Raw genomic sequence first — 20,029 nt, 5'->3', positions numbered from 1 at the left:
CCCCAGTCCCTGCTCCGCCTCCTCCTGCAGCCCAGCCCCCCTTCTCCTCCAGCAGCTCCTTGACAGCCCCACCGACTCGGGCAGCGCTAGGGGCAGCCCGGCTCCCCCGTGTGCAGGCAGCCCAGGGCAGAGCTCGCCCAGGCTCATGGGGCACCACGCGGCGCAGCGCAGCGCGCTGGGGCAGAGCCAGACACGCTTGCGGCGCCTGACACCGGCCGGGGAATGGGTGGGGAGGGACTGGCGGAGGGAGGGGAGGGGCGGGGCGGGGCCGGGCCTGGGCTCCTCCCCCTGCCACTCACGGCTCTCCTCCCTCCCCCTGGGGTTTTATAACGCGCGGGCTTCCGCGTCCTGTGACTCCAGTCAGGTGGTTGTATCCCTTTTCCGAGTCGGGGCGGGGCCGAAAGTTCCTAGTGGTAGAAAGTAGTTGGGCAAGAAGAAAGTTTGCAACAAGCTGCCCGCGCGTGTAGGCAGGGCCGAGCGTCCCGGCTCCCTTCCCCAGGGCTCCGCGTTGCCGAGGGCTGCGGCTGGCAGTTCCCCGGGGAGCAGCAGTTTGCGGCGGGCTCTGCTGGGCATGGGGGAGGCAGTGAGAATGGCTGGTGGAGAAGGCGGGGGCGCCAGGGTGCCTGAGTGCCGGGAGCATCTTTTCAAGGTGCTAGTGATTGGGGAGCTGGGCGTGGGCAAAACCAGCATCATCAAGCGGTACGTGCACCAGCTCTTCTCGCAGCACTACCGGGCCACCATCGGGGTGGACTTTGCCCTCAAAGTCATCCACTGGGACAGCAAGACCCTGGTGAGGCTGCAGCTCTGGGACATCGCAGGTAAGAGCACGAGGGAAGTTGCACGGACTTGAAGAGTGAGCACGTTTAGTCTTTCCCCGAGCTCTCCTGGGCCCCTTCAGGCGCTGTTGCTTTCTGGGTTGCACAAGACAGTAATAAACTAGAGAGGAGAATAGGCTGCTAAGTCTGTCTTCTCCGGGCACCTCTGTGGTGAGATCATGCTTGTTTCAACCTTAATAGAGGAAAAACTTACTTGTCCTACTCTGGCTTTATATTCTTCTACATCTTCACTCTACCCTCTTGCCCTGGCCATGCTGGACTTTCATTTTTCCTCTGGGCTCAGAACAATAACAAAGCTTTTCACAGCTTTTTGAAGACGTGAGAAAGAGAGCATTGTATCCTGCCAGGCTACTGTTGCATTCATTCATTGTAATTGGGACACATCTAATGTGTCTCCATGCTTTTGGTTTGGCCACAATCTCTTGGGGGCTTAACAGCTGATTTCAGAAGACAGTGGTAGTCTTGCTAACCACCTGATTTAGGGGAACATAAACTGTTCTGATTTTTTCCAGAATTTCAGTAGCATGGTAATTGTAAAGCTCATTCAATCTTGCCGTACTCATGTCCATCATTCTAAAATAGCTTTAAAATAAATGTAGCCTATTCCAAGTTAATGCTGGAACCCCTGGTTGACTTAAAGTAACTCAAGCATGTAGTGAAGCTCAAGTTTTGAGGAAGCATCTCTAGACTGCAGTATTCAGGTCTGCTTTGTTAACTGAAGGGCTAAGGTCAGTCTTCCTGCAACTCCTTGGACAATGCAAAAACAAAATGTCTGATTATAATACTCACTTGTATATCTGGAAAAATGCATAAGATTTTTTTTTTTCTTGAGTTCTCCAGCAGTAAAAGCCTGCTGCTGACAAATCGTGTTCACAGCCTGCAATTACATACAGAGGAAAGGAATGTTGTATGAGTCAAACCTCATGCTGCACTTGGGGCACATCTGGGTTAGAGAATTAACCCAAAGTCTGTCACTCTGTCAACTCACCTTATGCTGAGGCATTAAACAGCCCACAGTGTATAAAATCACACTTTCTTCTGCTGTGTTCATGCTATGAAATGGATTAAAGATGCAGACACATCTCTAACCTGACACTTCTTTTTTTCCAGTTAGTTTATACCTAGCCTGTAGTGTCCAGCCACACAGCTGTTTTCTTTGCCCTTTCTCATCACTTTGTTTCAAGTGTCTGTCTTTCTAGATGTAAGAAATTAGACTTGAATTCAAGTGTCAATGCTCAGTATTATGTGCTTTCCATATGAAGGATGGCTTTTTACATCCTGCTTATTGGGACAGCCTCATGACTTTCCCACTGAACTTTGTGGGTCCAAGAGAACAGTATCTGCAGTCTTATTCCAGCATAAGTCAGCAAAGCACAAACAATCTAGTGCATGGTACTCTACTTATGTAGCAAACAACATCACTACCAGTCACAATTTCAGTACAGTTTGTGGTACCTAGATTGACCTTAAAAATGGAATGTGGATTCTCCAAACAACAAAATCCTAGATGTTAATGCAATATGTAGAAAGTGTTTTCATATACCTCTTTGAAGCTATTACCATATAGAGTAGTATGAATGATCCAAAAATGGTGTTTTTGGAGAGTAGTTACACCATAGAGATGTTTAAGGTATTTTTGTAGAAAATGTATCAAACTCAAAAGGGCTGAAGTTGTGATACAGTTTATTGCCTTTCTGCCACTAACTCTTGATGTAAATGTGACATTCTTCATGCACAAAAATAGAAATGAAAGTTATAAAGACTATATACCCCCTCCAGCTTTCCTTGTGCAGGATTTTTAACACTGCATGTGAATGCCTGACTTCTGCAACGGAGTTCACACTGCTATGAGAACCCTGAACTAGGACTCATTTTGGATACAAATCAGAACAATTCTACTGAATCAAATATTTATGGAGAAGAAACTGTATTGAAGTTGCTGTATGGACTCTTGGAATATTAAGGATTTTGTAGTCTAACTATAAAAGTGAATACTAAACATAAGTGATTAAGCAGAATTTTAAAAAATGAATTGTAACAAATATACATACATGTAGTATATGAGAATTGGAATGGTGAAGGAAACTATTCCAGAGTGTCAAGTACCAACTCTTATTCACTTACAATAAATCACCTAGGGTAAAACTTTCCAGAGTGCCTACCTGCCTTTCAGTGGCCTGTAGGCTTCTAAATCATGTGGGCAATCTTGAAAATGTTACCCTTAAATGTCTTTGTTATCTTAAAATCCATTTCTTGGATCTTAACCTCTTGTGCCACCCAGTCTTTCTAGCTTATTAATAAATATGGAGCTTCTCATGCTATGTCAGGTTTTATCCAGCTTAGGTCAATAGTGACTAAAAGTTGCCCACTTAGCTGTGAAATAGGTTGGTGGTGCCAATCATATTGGACTGATGTCAGTGTAACAATTTAATATTCTGTTGGTAGAGGCCAAAGGCTGAATGGCCATGGAGAATGGATATATTGGCAAAGAACTTGATGCCCTTGTGTTCTGGACTTTGTCTGGAGAATTGATCAGGGAACTTTCATTATGATCAGGTGGCTGTCTTGCTATTAACTTTCCCAGGTGATTGGACAGTGGCCTTCCATCTTTAGCAATGTGTATTCCAAGGGTGTGCTAAGGTAGGCTGGAAAAATGGTGAGAGCGCTTGTACTGTTGCCAATGGATTAAAGAATAAAATGTTACCATTCATAAAATGAATTTCTGTACTATATTTTTTAAAGGGGGAGGGGAATAAACTATTGTGAAAAGAACAGGAGTACTTGTGGCACCTTAGAGACTAACAAATTTATTAGAGCATAAGCTTTCGTGGACTACAGCCCACTTCTTTGGATGCATACTCTGAAAACTATTGTGAGTATGTCACAGCCATTTTCTCTCACCAGTTGCCACAATTCAGCCTCCTCTTCATGATGAAGATGAATATGTAATTGGTGTCTTTCAGTATCAGATGGGTCCCATGTTTTAGTGGCTTTTAACCTATGTCTTGTGTTTTCTCATCACCAGAGGTGCCAGCTCTTTTATGGAAGGTATAAATTAAGCTTGTGCTTGTTCCTGGACTGCATTCTGCTGAAACCAGTTTACTCAAGCACTTCCAGCTGGCCAGAAAAGCTGCACAAATTGACTCCCATAGGCCTCCCCACACCTCCATTTAAACACTGCAGTAACATTCAAAAATCCTTTCAGCTACTATCTGCAAGCTTATTACTAGTAGCTGGCTATGTGGTTTTAGAATGACCGTTAACACTGTGTTAACAAGTTTATGCTGGAATTTGTTCTACAAACATCCAGTATTTAGCAATAAATCTGTTTTGGCCTGATCACGTAACTGGGGCCATTAGCAGGTTCAAATGGAAAATAGAGAACATGAGAAGTTGGAATAATTTTAGTAACAAACTTATAAATAACTTGGGTTCTCTTAATAAAGCCTGTCACTTTACTAAAGGGTGTGACACTGACTATCCGTGAACATGTGATCCTCATTCTCTCTAGCACCACCTATTAGCTATCTTCAAATCCTGTACAGCTGGATGTAAATAATTGGGGCTGTATGTGGATGCAGGCTAAAAACTTTAGACATGGGTTAAAAAGCTCACAGTGGTGAATACTGTTTCAAGAGTCAAATGTAACCTTTTTTAAACAACTAAAAACAAAACTAAGGTTACACAAACATTTAAGTAACTGGAAACTCTAAACTAATACAAATGTTAAACTCTTCTGAACATAAGCTTATCCTTAGGCCCCAAAGCTCAATAGGATTAACAGAAAAAGTGCTGTGAAGCAGTCTAGCTAGACTCTCTAGCATAACTCATGGAAGAAAGAGGCCTTCCTCCCGGAGTTAAGTGAAGGAAAGATTAAAGTGAGGGTTCCCCTCTTAATTTGGTATTCATATAATGCATTATTATTACCATTATGGGGGCACCTCTTTAACTGTGCTAGTCCATTATGGGTTCTGATTGCATTGTCACTGGATAATGACTGTTGAGGTAGTGGAATGTCCACAGAATTTAGTCATGGTCCTGAGAGAGGCTAGACCTTATTAAAAATGGCACCTTTTCTTTCAGTGTAGTGAGTTGCTGAAGTGATTTGGCACCAGTTCATATGTCATGGTGGGATTTCTCCCCCCCCCCCCCCTTTGGAATTCCCTAGTGTAGAGATTGTAGGCGTGTTGGGACTTCTTGTCATAGGGGTAAAGGTAACATAAGCTAGTTTAGGGGAATGGTAATTGGGTGATATCATACTAAAGCACCAGAATCTCTTGTATACATGCCTGTGTACTGAATTTAAAATAGGCTAGGCTGGAATCTTTTTTTGAGGAGCAGTCATCTTAGTCATGGCCGGGGTGGGAAATCAGTCCTGTTACTGTAACTTTAAGAAGGAGCTGAGCAGTAATTAGTTGCATGCTGGTACAGGAAACAAAAGTCATAAAATAAGACTAAACTTTAGCCAGCATGTATTAGTAGAATGCTATAATGTCTTTGCCTCACTTTGGTACCTGATGTACCTTCCAGAAAAGGTATTGGAACCAGTTTAGTTGAACTCCTGTGAAATGAGGGAGGAAACAGTAGGTAAAAATACAGAAGTGATGACTCATTCTGGTGTGCTTTCACACTGCAGAAGAAAAGGCTGCTTAATTATAGTTAAGGATTTTTTTTTCAAGTCTGAATTTCAATACAAAGTGAGGGATCCCTTCTTGGGTAACATACCTTATATACTATTTGAACCAAGAGGTAGAAGGGTGTGCTGCAAATGTGGCTCTATCTAGAAATCAATTTCTCTATTTGTTTAAAAATCCCTGAAGGAACAAACTTTAATGAGATATCTAAAGACTTCAAAATAAACACCCTATCTTGCTCTCTGCCTAGATATCACCATGGTGATGGAGGTCTGCAGTTCTATAAAATGGCAGAAAATAAATCTAGTTATTCCTTTCTTTATAACAGTTAATGCAAATGACCTAATCGTGCTGGTATTATTAGTCTGTATGTTTGTATTCACATCAGAATACACGGAGAAAGAAGTGGAATGGGCTCGGAGAGCAATTGATTTTGCTCTATTCCAGAGTCATTAATGTCAATGCCAGATTGAAGTAAGAGTGCTATTAAAGCTTCAACAATTAAATTATTTTAGTATTTTTGGCAGAAAATCTCCCTCCCCTTTTTAGGGCTTTCATTGTGGTAAGGAAGAAAAGCATTCTAGTGATCTAAAAAATTTAGAGCTAATCTAAAATTGCATGAAACAATTAAACAACAAGTAAGACCTGGAAATGCATGATGTAAAGATTCTATATTCTTGCACACTACTTGAGTTCTAACGTATGAGCAAAAACTGAGCTCATACAACCCCACTAACTCCAAGACTTGCACGCAGTAAGAACTCTGAACTGCTATAGCTTTTCATCTGGAGATCGTTAAGAGACTATATCCCAATTTAAAAACTGACAAAGGTGAAATAACTTGCTCAAAATCCATGCGTCAGAGGCACTTGAAGATGCAGATTGACACCTGCTGGGGTTTTCAAAAGGTCTCAAGTGAGTTAGGTGCCTAACTCCCATTAAATTCCCTGGTCCCAGGGGAGGCAGGGAAGGAGGTGCAGGAGGGAAATCCCTGACACAGATTCGCAGTGGAATATGGGGTGGGGGAGGAAATACTACAGTAAGTTGAGTTGGGGGGTGGCTTCCATCTTCCTATGTGCTGGAAGATAGAATGAAAGTCCCAATTTTTTGGGTGTGTGTGAGACTGCGGGGCAGTCTCTAAGGGAGAGCACAAACCTTGTATTTGCTACTCCCTTCTCAGTTGTGTTGTTGAGAACAGATCCCTCTCATCTGGTGCAGTAGATTGCTTGGGAGTTAATGAGCTCACTCTCAGCAATTGGTTTGGCTTGCTGTATCTTTAGGCTGTTGGGTTTTATTGCAGTAGAGCATAAAAGCGCTTGATGATGTATTAAACACAGGTTCCTACATAAAAGGCTTGTCTCTAAGCTGTATATAAAGAATATATACAATTTAAGCTATTTCTACACTATAGCATACGGCAGCATAAGTTACATTGCTCGGGTTGCCCCCCTGAGTAACCTAAGTTACACATACATACGTGCCGGAGTGGATAGTGCTATGTCTGTATAAGAGCTTCTCTCACCCATGTAGCTATCACCGCCTCTTGTGGAGGTGGTTTTATTATGCTGACCAGAGAGCTCTCTCCTGTTGGCATAGAGCATCTTCACCAGACTCGCTGCTGTGGTGCAGCCGCATGTGTAGACAAGCCTTAGTCACACTAAGCCTTTCATTTGTGGGTTAAAAAAAAGAATCATTTTTTTTTCCAGTTTGGTAACTGGTTTGATTCTTATTTGTAATACACTCATAATTAAAACTACCAAGAATTCAGCATTTAGCTTATTACACAATGCTTTTCTTCAGTTATTATACCTTGTGCAGTGTACCTTCTTAGATGTCTGCATTCCAAAGCAAGCCTCAAACTCTGCACTTCGTGCACTAAGAATTTCATCACTTCAGAAAATGATCATGGTTGCCTTGAAAATCTGTAGTTCACCTGTGTTTTGAATCATTGCCCTTGGAGATGTGTGGTGCAGTAACTCAACTGTGTACTAACAGGTTTTCCTATTTTTCCACTGGGAATGTCTTTGAGATGCAAAGAAAAATAGTTTGCTTCAGTTCATTTAGATTCTGGAAAGCATGCATTAATGTTCTGAGAACTAATAGGATGAGACATGCTGCATTTTGGTAATTTTTCATAATCTCAAATCTAAATTTAGCGCACAGTTCTAAAAAGCCCTCATAACTAGAGGTAACTAACAACTCTGAAAATACTAAGTAATCTCTTCTGTGAACGATTACTAGCATGCAAAGTACAGTCAAATTATAAACAATTGGTAAACAAAGGAACTTAAATATCTTGCTATAGTAGGGTTCTGTAGTTTTAATGAAGAATTGTAAGATGCCACAATTCTTTACAATTCCTTACTATATTTGAACTACCCTGCTTGTAAAACCATGTGCTCTAAACAAATCAAGCACTGTGATCCTACAAAATTCAAGGATATAAAACTTAAACCAAAACACAACCCTGTTCTCACTTTAAATTTAAAGTAATTTGGTGTGAAGGAGAAATCTCTTCTCCCTCCTCCCCTCCCCCCCATATGAACAAATTCATATCTATATAGAGAGAGACAGACTTAAAAATAATCAGGTAACCTGTGCATTAGGCACACTGATTATGCAATATAGGACTGTTCAGGTTTTTCTTCATTTCTATTAACAACTAGCCTAGGTAAACAAGCACTGCAGAAAAACATAGGTTGGAATGATTTGAGCTCTTGTGTGCATTGCCATATTGTTCACCAAAAGCAGTTTTCATAGCTGGCCTTCAAGAACCATTTGCAGGATCTTGTTGCCATGGCACAATACATGTAGGATGAGATCTTCAACTAATATCCAGTTAAACCAGTGCATTCTAGAATGGGAATTTCATAATATGATTAGAAAGCCACAAACAGTACAGCTACACTAGTACACCCTGTAGATCCTCTTAATTTTGTTTCACAATGCATTGCTTCATGTTTGGAAACAGTTGTTATTCAATGCAGAGGCTTTTAGGCACTGTGGGATAGGTGATTCTAGAGGCCCAGAACACATTCTGAAGTTGCAAGGTGTGCTGTGTGTACGTAACAAAACTGTCCAATCAAAGTGTTGCTCTGGATGCTTGAAACTATTCCTAAAATAAGGCTGCAACAAGGATTCCACAATAGTTTTTTCAATTAGTGAGACATCCATTTGCAGTACTAAGTGCAAAAGCCAAGCATATTAAAGTTACACTATAAGAGGGAAGAACTTAATTACAATACAATGAAACTTAAATAGTGCTTTGCAGAAAACAGGCCATGTAGTCCATCCGTTTCCTCCCCCCCCCTGCAGTTTTACTAGTTGGCATCAGGTACAATTATACTGAAGCTAACTGGACAAGAATTGCTTTTGTTTATATTAAGTTTATAAAGCTCAACCTTCTCCTCTAAAAGCTTAATTTAAACTCCTAGATAAAACTGGCTTAAAGGGACATTAATTTGGGGCTGATTTACTGGCTGCCAAAATGTCAGCTTGTGATGGAAGTATTACTTATTACCCCCCCAAAGATAACAAAGTAAGGGCTTGAAGCATACTGCTCCTGTACAGACCTGCCAGTGAATTTGCAGCTAATGACATTTTAAATTCTGTCCTGTTGGTACTTGTGGATCAAAACCCTTCTATGAGAAGTATTAGGGGAATTCTAGAATAAATATTAACTATTTGTCATCTGCAAAGCTTGGTGAAGACTTAATCTTATTTGATGAAATAGACCTTTAGTGGTCTATTAGAGTATGAATAGATGCAACTTGAAATGTGGTTTTTACATGGATACAGTTCAGTTAGGTCAAGTTGTGTACAATGATTTTATTCTCTTTAAACTGCTCAGTTTCTTTCCCTGCATCTCCCTAGAAAGGGCGTCTTCATGGTATATGTTGGTTTGGCCTCTGGAAACTACAACTTCCAGACCACAAATGTCTGTTTTTCTTCTGTTCATGTCCACCTTGCCTTTTCTCTCTTTCACCCCCATCCCACTCCTTCATGAATGACCCAAGTGCTGTTCAGGTAGAGAAAGAATGAACTTTGTCACCAATACTCCTCTATCACATGGCACTTTCAAGGGTTAAGTGTACTGTTTTGCCAACCCAGTGAGTAAGTGATAAGGAGTGAAGACTGATCCCATGTTGGAGACACATACTTAGTGGACTTGTCTAAAATCCTATAAGTACTTTCCTTTGGGAGGTAGCATGCATGAAAGAAGCAATACAAAATAGCTGTAGTAAAAACCCTGCTCTTACAGGGCTCTTAAAATCAACCCCTTTGAATTGTAGCTGATCTTTTGGAGTGAATGGCTTCTTTTTTTTTTTTTTTTAGATGTCTTTAATAAATTCCTTTGTAAAAGGTTAGTATAATCTTGTCTGCATGTGGCATGGCGATGTAAGAAGGAAGTGGCTTACAGCTGAGGTATTCTGAATCTCTTGCTCTTAGTCATAAAAGCACAGGCATGAATCCCCTAAATTCAATGAAACTCTGGCTGCTCACAACTCTGTGCAGTAGCTACCAAGTGCAACATTTATTGCATGAAGTAACAATTCTTGCTTTAACTAATTAAAGTTTCTATCTTCAGAGACAGCAGCCAAACTAAGGTTGCGCCAGCATAAATTCCATATAATGTAGTAATCTGTTTATTTTTCAAGTGTTCTCATGGGAGTGGGGAGTTTGCATGTGGATTTGGTAGGCTCACTTTATGTATCTCTAAAGTGAAGAGAGAAGATGACCGCAGGGCTTTAAGGAAAAGTACCCACACCAGAAATGTGATGCAGGGCATTGCAGAAAGCCTTGAATGCTTAGTATATTTAGGCAGCCAATTTTGGGTGAGGGTCTCTTGCTTTTTTGTGAATATTTGTAAATATTTCCAATGTCCCTGTTTGTATTTCACTGCTCTGTAATCCAATAACTTTTTATAAACAAAAGTTTTCCTTTATTTTGGAGTTGTTGAATAATATTGATATAGGGTGTGAACTTTGTCAGTTAGGCAGAGCTGGGGTGACTAGATGTCCCATTTTTAAAGGGACAGTCCTGTTTTTTGGGACTTTCTTATATAGGTGCCTATTACCTCCCACCCCTGTCCCATTTTTCACAGTTGCTATCTGGTCACCCTAGGCAGAGCAAAGTTGTGCTTCCAATCTCTGCAGCATATGAATAGAGCCCTACCAAATTTGTGGTCCATTTTGGTCAATTTCACAATCATGGGATTTCAAAAATCATAAATTTCATGATTTCGGCTATTTAAATCTGAAATTTCAGTGTTGTAATTGTAGCAGTTCTGACCCAAAAGACAGTTGTGCAGGGGCTCGCAAGGTTACTGTAGGTAGAGGGTTGTGGTATTACCACCCTTACTTCTGTGCTGCTGCTGGTTGGGCACTGCCTTTAGAGCTGGGCACCCGTCCAACAGCCATCGCTCTCTGGCCACTCAGCTCTGAAGGCAGCACAGAAGTAAGGGTGGCAATACTGCAACATCCTCCCCGCCAACCCCACAACTCCCTTTTGGGTCAGGACTCCCAATTCGATAAACATTGGTCTCCCTTGTGAAATCTGGTCTTTTTTGTGCTTCTACCCTATGTTCTACAGATTTCAGTCCGTGATGTTTTTCATTTCCATGAATTTGGTAGGGCCCTACATATGAGTAAAATTGAAAGCTTCTTGTCTGGCATTGTTACAGGAGATGTGCAGAATATAGTGGAAAACATGTTAATCAAAACTCCCAACTTCATCAATAGATGATCCATTTCTTCCTCTCCTATCCCAATGGAAGTGGGGGGTGGGCAACTCCTGGTCAACTCTGTATACTACAGTATATTAAAATCTGTTTTTTCAGTAGAAATATAGCAATATGCTGTCAGTCTGGATTTGAATAATCAAGTTGGATGAGTTGTCTGATCACTAGATAAAAGTGGCAGAGTTCAATTCTTCGTAATCCTGTAACCAGAAGCTGTTTCTGGAGAAGATTGTTGAACTGGACCACTGTCATTGGCCCAGAAGAAGGGCTTTCATGCTAGTTCATATGCAGCTACTTTCTGTAGTATGTATTGTGCAGTTTTTTTAACTGACTTTCAGTGACTTTAACTGTGCAGATCTCTAGTTGTGACCTGAGCATGCAGGTTAACTACCTCCCAACTTGTCAGGTGAGGTGATTGCTGTAAAAGTAAATATACACTGCAAAATAAGTCAGACTTACATCACACCACTTTTTTTTATTGTGGGATTTTTACAATAAGACTAGTGTCAACTTCAAAGATTATAGTGATTTAGCAAAAAGATGGGGCTTGAGAAACACTTGTGAACATTTCATCCCACCACACATATATCAAGCTGTCCCTTGGTTTATTCAATCAAAATTTGTTTTTCTGGATCCCAATCCAGGGAATAGGCAAGAATTGGCCAGCAGGCATTATTTCTCTTTTTGGGGAGAATACTAGGCACTCTAGCTTGAGGCTGTCTTTCATATCCATTTAATCTTGGTGTTGAGTGGTGCAAATAAGGTCCTCAGCAAGTAAATGAAGTGTTAGTGCTTAAAACCATAGAAGATAAGTTATAGCCTCTAATACAGCATGTTCCAGAAGTAGCACTTTTCAAGCACCCATAGTTGGCAAAACTTTACATCCACTCATCATTTGCTCTTTATTCCTAAACCAGTCCTTTTACACCAAACTTTAATAATCTCCATGTCAAAGTCCTTTAATCCAAAGGAATATTAATTGCAATTTAATCTGTAATCAGCACACATTTCCAGACCATCTGAATAAGAGGTTACTGCCATGTAACTTGGTATAAGTTTGAGATGCTGTCATTGACTTCGCTGCAGATACTGCGCAATACAATTACACAACAAATTATGCAAATATTGTAACCTTGCTACACATCTTCAAGGTGGTGTTGCATGCCTTTAATAACTGATTCATTTGATTATGCATCTGTCAACAGGGTATCTGGGTGCATCCTATGGGTTATATATAAATTCAGGAGCACATACAATCTCAAATATCACAACCCTGAACTTTTTTCTGTGAGGATAAATATTGTGGAGGGGGAGAGGTACAGGCAGTTGATAGGCTGATCAGTGGCTCTCAACCAAGGTGTGTGTACCCCTGGGGATACACAGGTCTTCCAGAGGGTACAGCAACTCCTCTAGATATTTGTCTAGTTTTACAACAGGCTACATCAGGGGTCGGCAATGTTTGGCACATGGCTCGCCAGGGTAAGCACCCTGGCTGGCCAGGCCAGTTTATTTACCTGCTGATGCGGCAGGTTCGGCTGATCACGGCCCCCACTGGCCGCAGTTTGCCGTCCCGGGCCAATGGGGGCTCTAGGAAGCCGCGGCCAGCACATCGCTTGCCCGCGCCGCTTCCCACCGCCCCCATTGGCCCAGGATGGCGAATTGCGGCCAGTGGGGGCCGCAATCGCCCAAACCTGCCACATCAGCAGGTAAATAAACTGGCCTGGCCAGCCAGGGTGCTTACCCTGGCGAGCCACGTGCCAAACGTTGCCGACCCCTGGGCTACATAAAAAGGACTAGCAAAGTCTGTATAAACTAAAATTTCATACAGACAATGACTTGTTTATACTGCTCTATATACTATACACTGACATGCAAGTACAAGATTTATATTCCAATTGGTTTATTTTTATAATTGTATGGTAAATATTAAAATACTATACAATATTAAAAAAAGGTAAAAAAAGAGACAGAGTGCTGTGACATTTTTGTATTTGTCTGAGTTTTGTAAGCAAGTAGTTTTTAAGTCAGGTGAAACTTGGGGGTATGCAAGACAAATCAGAATCCTGAAAGGTGGATACAGTAGGCTGGAAAGGTTGAGAGCCACTTCCCTATATAGACAGGGACTCAACCTGCAGTCGGTTAACTGGGATCTAGATTAACTTTAGAAATGAATTGGAACTGTTTTAGTGCTTTAAGTGGGATGTACTTTGGAGGAGGATCATTCTCTTACTGTTCTATAAAAGACCATGCAAATAAAAAATACTGTACAGGTGTTGCAAGCTTTGCTGGTCTGTCCTGCACTGGTGAAAAGGCAGGAAACAGCATTCCTTACTATGGCTTTGGGGTTGGCCTTCAAGGAAAAACATGTTGCGGTACTTTAGCCATAAAATAACAAGCATGAATGACTAGCAAAGTCTGCCTGGAGGAAAGGATGCAACTACTTGGCAAGCCGAAGGAGGGAAGACCTTTCCAGCCTCAACTGCAATCTATGAATACACCAGCAGAGATGAACCTAAGAGGCCCCAAGACTTGAAAGTGATCTTGTAATACATAGGGAGTCTCACTGGAGATTTTTAAGAGCAGGTTAGACAAACACCTGTCAGGGATGGTCTAGACAGGAGCGGCGCCAGGGTTTTTGCCGCCCTAGGCAGCAGCACTCCACCTCTGAGCATTCAGGGGGTCTGGAGTCTTTGGCGGCAGGGATCCTTCCGCTCTGCAACTTCAGGGCACTGCGACGGCGGGTCCTGGAGCGAGTGAAGGACCTGCCACCGAACTTCCGCCAAGGACGGCAAAATGCCGCCTCCCAAATCCTGCTGCCCTAGGCAACCGCCTAGGGTCATCGAGTGGAAGTGCTGGCTCTGGGTCTAGATAATACTTAATCCTGCCATGAGTGCAGGGGACTAGACTAGATGATCTCTCAAAGGCTCTTCCAGTCCTATGATTCCTTCATTGGCCAAACTGTAATTCCTCATCCTTGCCAAACAATAAGTACAGATTGAACCTCTCTAGTCTGGAACTCTCTGGTCCAGCAACATTCATGGTCTGACATGATTTTATTTCATGGTTTTATGCTTTATCTACTTATTTCCTTGTGCCAATACAGTAAAAGTGTATAACAACACTAATACTTTGTTATGAAGAGAGTGGGTAACCCTTGACTAGGCGGCATTGCAAGTGTTCCGTTTATTTGCCTTGGCGAGATTAAAAATAGACACACTCACTACATGCTGACCTCCCGTGGTTCAGCAAATTCTCTAGTTTGGCACCGGTCAGGTCCCAAGGGTGCTGGACTAGAGGTTCAACTTGTATTACTTCAGTCTGATCACTTATTGTTTACTGTTGCATCAGGGCAACCCAGCCACTTGTGTATATATAATTAGTAGTAGCATCTCTACAGCCTGTGATTTATTGGTATGGTGAAATAATCTTCTTGCAGGATTTAAACACAAATAGTAAGGAATTATGCTCTTGGCATACAACTTTCCCTTTATCAAAGAGTAACTTGAACGATACCTACTCAAAGGGTAGGGTTGCCTGGATACACTTGAGGAGAGAGAAACTCTTTAGGTCTTAAGCAATCAAACTGAAGTTGCATTGGAGTTCTCAAGCAAAAAGGAATGTCACCCTTCTGAGTGCAACTATGACCTTAACTGCAGTGTATGATGGACCCCTTGCTCTTTTTCTTCCCCACACCGTTTCCCCCACAGTCTGTCCCATTGCTCTTGAGGTCTGTGGTCCAATTCTGCAATCTGAGTCAAAACGCAACCAGATTTCTCACTATTCAGTAAGTGAGGACTGCAAGGTTAGGCTTTAAGTGGCTGTGGATTTCAGGCTCTCAAGAGTTTGCTTAGGGTATGTCTACACTACACAATTAAGTCGACCTAATTTATGTTGACTTACAGCCCCAGCAGTAATTAAACTGCTTTTGCATAGCCACACTACACTCCTTGTGTCAGCTGTACATGCCCTCACCTGGAGGGCTTGCACTGATTTAACTAGGGTTACCATATTTTGTGCCTCCAAATGGAGGACACTCCATGGGGCCCCACCCACGCCCCTGCCCCAACTCCGCCCCTTCCCCAAAGTCTCCGCCCCCTCTCCTGCTTCCCGCCAACATTTGATTCGTGGGAAGCCTGAAGCAGGTAAGGAGGGTGTGGGGGGAGGAGGCGCGGCCCAGGCTGGCCCCCCCGGCGGCTCCAGCCTGGGTCGGCTTGGGCCCTGGGGTGCCGGCCCCCCCCCGGCCGAGCACGCCCGGCACCGCCGGCCCCGGGCCAGCCCCCAGCCCAGCGGTGCCAGATTTTCCTGGACATGTTCAGCTTCTTGGGATTTCCCCCCGGACAGGGATTTGAGTCCCAAAAAGCCAGACATGTCCGGGAAAATCCAGACGTATGGTAACCCTAATTTAACTGTCAGTGTGGGGCATTGTGGGATGGCTTCTGAAAGGCAGCAGCAGTCAATGTAAGCAGCGCAGTGTCCACAGTGACCGTGCATTGACCTAACTACATTGACTTAAGTGCTATTCCTCTTGCAGAGGTGGAGTTAAGTCAGTCTAGAGGGTGAGTTACAGCAGTGCAGGCTACATTTTAGTGTAGACATTTAGAGTTAGGTCTATGTAAGCTGCCTTACGTAAACCTAGCTCTTTTGTGTAGACCAGGGCTTAGAAACAATATTTGTGTAGAAAAGGGTATTTCTCTCCTGGATACAGAGGAGAGATGAGCACTAAATTAGTTGTGGTATTTGGCCTTTTCTAGGTTGTCTCTCTTCTTCCCCTCCCCACCTCAGGAATTTTACCAGACTTCTTAAAAATTCACTAGTTTTATGGTGCATTTAAAAACACATACCTTCTAGAGACCCAAAGAATTGTTCAGGTGAGAACACTGTTTTAGAACATCAAACTACTCTAGTCTTCTACATAATAATGGACATGTCCTCTTTTAAAGTACTGAGTGGAATTCCAGTTCATTAGGCAAAAAATAATTTGCACCATGACATGTTTTACTATTTCAGAGAACAAGCTTTTTTTTCCCTCCCCTTCAAACCCATGATACAGAATTCTTTGCGCAGAGGTGTGTGTACCTCTTAGGTACACATTGCACTGTTAGCTGCTTTTCAACAAACTGTATGGAGGGAAGGGATACAGGCAGGGGGGTATTCTAGCTAAAGAAGAAACAAATCCCTCATGCTGTGGCTTTCAGGTCTTTGTTAGTTCCAGTTCTAGCAGATTCTTTGTCAGTGGAGGTTATGCTGACTTAAGTATTTGACCTGCACTAGTTTTGAGTTTTGAGCTTGGAAGCCATAGTTAACTTGCGAAGGTCAAGGCTTAACTTGTAACTTTTTTTCCCTAGGGCAAGGAATTGCTGACTTTGCCTTGTCACAGATAGCAAAACCAAGTGAATTTGACAATCTTCAAGTCACATTATTCCAACAGCTATGTAACTATTAGTCATGTTTATTGCAGCAGCATTGCACAGTAGTATAACACAGCTATATTTTGGGGATTGGATCATACTTATCACACAAGGTTTAGTTCAGTGTTGGGGAACTGATGGGCAGGATCTCCTGGGAGGTGAATGAGGGGGAAAGGAGTCCAGGAAAGCTGGCTGTATTTTAAAGAAGCCTTATTGAGGATGCAGGAACAAACCATTCCAATGTGCAGAAAGAATAGCAAATATGGCAGGCAACCATCTTGGCTTAACAGAGAAATCTTCAGTGAGCTTAAATGCAAAAAGGAAGCTTACAAGAAGTAGAAACTTGGACAGATGACTAGGAATATAAAAATATTGCTCGAGCATGCAGGGGTGTAGTCAGGAAGACAAAAGCACAATTGAAGTAGCAGCTAGCAAGGGACGTGAAAGGTAACAAGAAGGGTTTCTACAGGTATGTTAGCAACAAGGTGGGCAAGGAAAATGTGGGACCCCTACTGAATGGGGGCAGTAACCTATGACAAGTGTAGAAAAAGCTGAAGTACTCAATGCTTTTTTTGCCTCAGTCTTCAGACAAGGTCAGTTCCCAGACTGCTGCAGTGGGCAGCACAGTATAGGGAAGAGGTGACCTGCCCTCAGTGGTGAAAGAACAGGTTAAGGACTTTTTTAGAAAAGCTGGACATGCACAAGTCCATGGGGCCAGAGGCAATGCATCTGACAGTGCTGAGGGAATTGGCTGATGTGATGGCTAGTGGCTCTGCAATCACATCAGCCATTATCTTTGAAAACTCGTGGCAATCGGGGGAGGTCCCAGACAATTGGAAAAAGGCAAATACAGTGCTCATCTCTTAAAGGGAAGAAGGAGAACCCAGGGAACTACAAACTGGTCAGCCTCACCTCAGTCCCTGGAAAAATTGTGGAGCAGGTCATCGAGGAATCCATTTTGAAGCACTTGGAGAGGAAGGTGATCAGGAACAGTCAACATGGATTCACCACGGGGAAGTCATGCCTGACCAACCTGTTTGCCTTCTCTGATAACTGGCTCTGTGGATATGGGAAAAGCGGTGGACATGATATACCTTGACTTTAGCAAAGCTTTTGATACAGTCTCCCACAGTATTCTTTTCAACAAATTAAAGTAGTATGGATTGGATAAATGGACTGTAAGGTGGATAGAAAGCTGGCTAGATTGTTGGGCTCAACAGGTAGTGATTAAGGGCTCAATTTCTAGTTGACAGCCGGTATCCAGTGGAATGCCCCGGGGTCAGTCCTGGGGCCAGTTTTGTTCAGTGTCTTCATTAATGATCTGGATGATGGGATGGATTGCACCATCAGCAAGTTCGCAGATGACACTAAGCTGGGGGGAAAGGTAGATATGCTGGAGGGTAGGGATAGGGTCCAGCGTGACCTAGACAAATTGGAGGATTGGGCCAAAAGAAATCTGAGGTTCAACAAGGACAAGTGCGGAGTCCTGCACTTAGGACAGAAGTATCCCATGTACTGCTACAGGCTGGGGACTGACTGACTAAGCAGCAGTTCTGCAGAAAAGGACCTGGGAATTAGTGGACAAGAAGCTGGATATGAGTGCCCTTCTTGCTAAGAAGGCTAACGGCATATTGGGCTGCATTAATAAGAGCATTGCCAGCAGATTGAAGGAAGTGATTATTCCCCTCTATTCGGAACTGGTGAGGCCACATCTGAAGCATTGTGTCCAGTTTTGGGCCACCCACTACAGAAAGGATGTGGGCAAATTGGAAAGAGTCCAGCAGGAGGGGGCAACAAATTATTGGGGGGGTTGTGGCACATGACTTATGAAGTGAGGCTGAGGGAACTGGGCTTATTTTGTCTGCAGAAGAGAAGAGAGGATTTGATAGCAGCCTTCAACTACCTGAAGGCAGGTTCCAAAGAGGATGGAACTAGGCTGTTCTCAGTGGTGGCAGATGACAGAATAAGGAGTGATGGTCTCAAGTTGCAGTGGAGGATGACTAGGTTGGATATTAGGAAACTATTTCCCTCGGAGGGTGGTGAAGCACTGGAATGGGTTACCTAGGGAGGTGGTGGAATCTCCATTCTTAGAGGTTTTTAAGGCCAGGCTCAAGACAGCACTGGCTGGGATTTAGTTGGAGTTGGTCCTGCTTTGGGCAGGAGGCTGGACTAGATGACTTCCTGAGGTCTTTCTTCCAACCCTAATAGTCTATTATGATATTCTTCCTGTGTGTTTAACCCCTCAACTTGTCTGTCTGGGCTGCTTTCTCAACCCTAAGAATGCCACATCCTAAACATGCTTTGAGCAATGGCAGCGAGTAAGAGGAAACTTCAAGCTACTCAACAGGCTAGATGACTTTCCAAGAATAAACATCACTCTCCTGTCTTGGAAGGCTTTTAGTATTCTTGAAGGCAGCCAAACTACTAAGCTATCAGGCAGTTCAGCACAAAGAATGTTAATGCTCATACGTGGACTTTCCAGAAATGATTAAAACATCCTTAAGAATAAGGATGGAAAGACATTTCTTCATGAATCACCCAGTAGTAACAGACTACTAACTTTTTTCCTCAGTAGCAACTACTTTAAATTCAGAGGGAATTTAAAGACTACAATTGGTTCTCAAGTATGTCCTTTAAATATTGATAGTGGCTCTGACTAACCCAATTCTTGTTAAATGGCTTCATTCTAATACAATAAAAGATACCTCTGGGTGTTAAACTGAACAGCTGGACAGGTTCAAAATGAGTCCGATCTACTGCTAACTTGCAGTCATAATGGTTTTTGTCTGAAATTCTTTTAACCCATTAATACTTTCATAAGTCTGGTATAGTTAAGTTTTAACTATGTTCCACTTTATTTCCCATAAAAAAGACTTAGCGGAAGGCTAGGCGATGGATATGCCACTTTCTGCCTTGTCTTCACTTGCACCAAAACTGAGTCTGAGCTGCACATGAGCATAATTAAAGTTTCGGTTCCCCTCGTGCCCTTTTGTGGCCTGTAGTAGTTCATAATTCAGCTGCTTTAACCTGTTCTTGGTAAATGCTAATGCCTTTAATTACTAGTGAGTAAAACTGAGTACCTTAGCAAATCTTCTTTGCCCTCCCAGTGCACCCTTGGTTAGTCATCACCATCAAGCGCCTAAGTGTTTGAACAAGAGCAAGTGGCCGCATCTTTCAAATTTCATATGAGAATCTGTCTGCATGAGATAGGAGTTTACTCTTGATGCACCTAAAGCTACTGCACTCAGTTGTGTGGCTTCTCAACTTCAGCAGTAAGATTGAAGGAACTGGAAAAAGTATGGTGCCAATCTGTTCGAACCACATGCCATGACTGACTTTGCTATGTATGTATCACTCGATTCTTGATCCTGTCACTCACTTTTCTGACGTCTTAGCAACACTAAAATTCAG

At 42.7% G+C, this 20,029-nt stretch overlaps 1 protein-coding gene across 1 annotated transcript in view; it reads left to right on the top strand.

Annotated features, from left to right (window-relative positions):
- Window positions 1-348: 348 nt before the first annotated feature.
- The window catches only part of RAB32 (RAB32, member RAS oncogene family), a 40,118-nt gene continuing 20,437 nt past the window's right edge, over window positions 349-20,029 (top strand). The window contains exon 1 of the mRNA XM_034765468.1: window positions 349-818. Within this exon, the coding sequence (XP_034621359.1) occupies window positions 572-818 (247 nt within the window). The 5' untranslated portion in view covers window positions 349-571. The remainder of the gene's footprint in view (window positions 819-20,029) is intronic.

Source organism: Trachemys scripta, chromosome 3 (genome assembly GCF_013100865.1).
Source record: "Trachemys scripta elegans isolate TJP31775 chromosome 3, CAS_Tse_1.0, whole genome shotgun sequence".
Lineage (NCBI taxonomy): Eukaryota > Metazoa > Chordata > Testudines > Emydidae > Trachemys > Trachemys scripta.
This window is presented reverse-complemented; position numbering and strand designations above follow the sequence as displayed.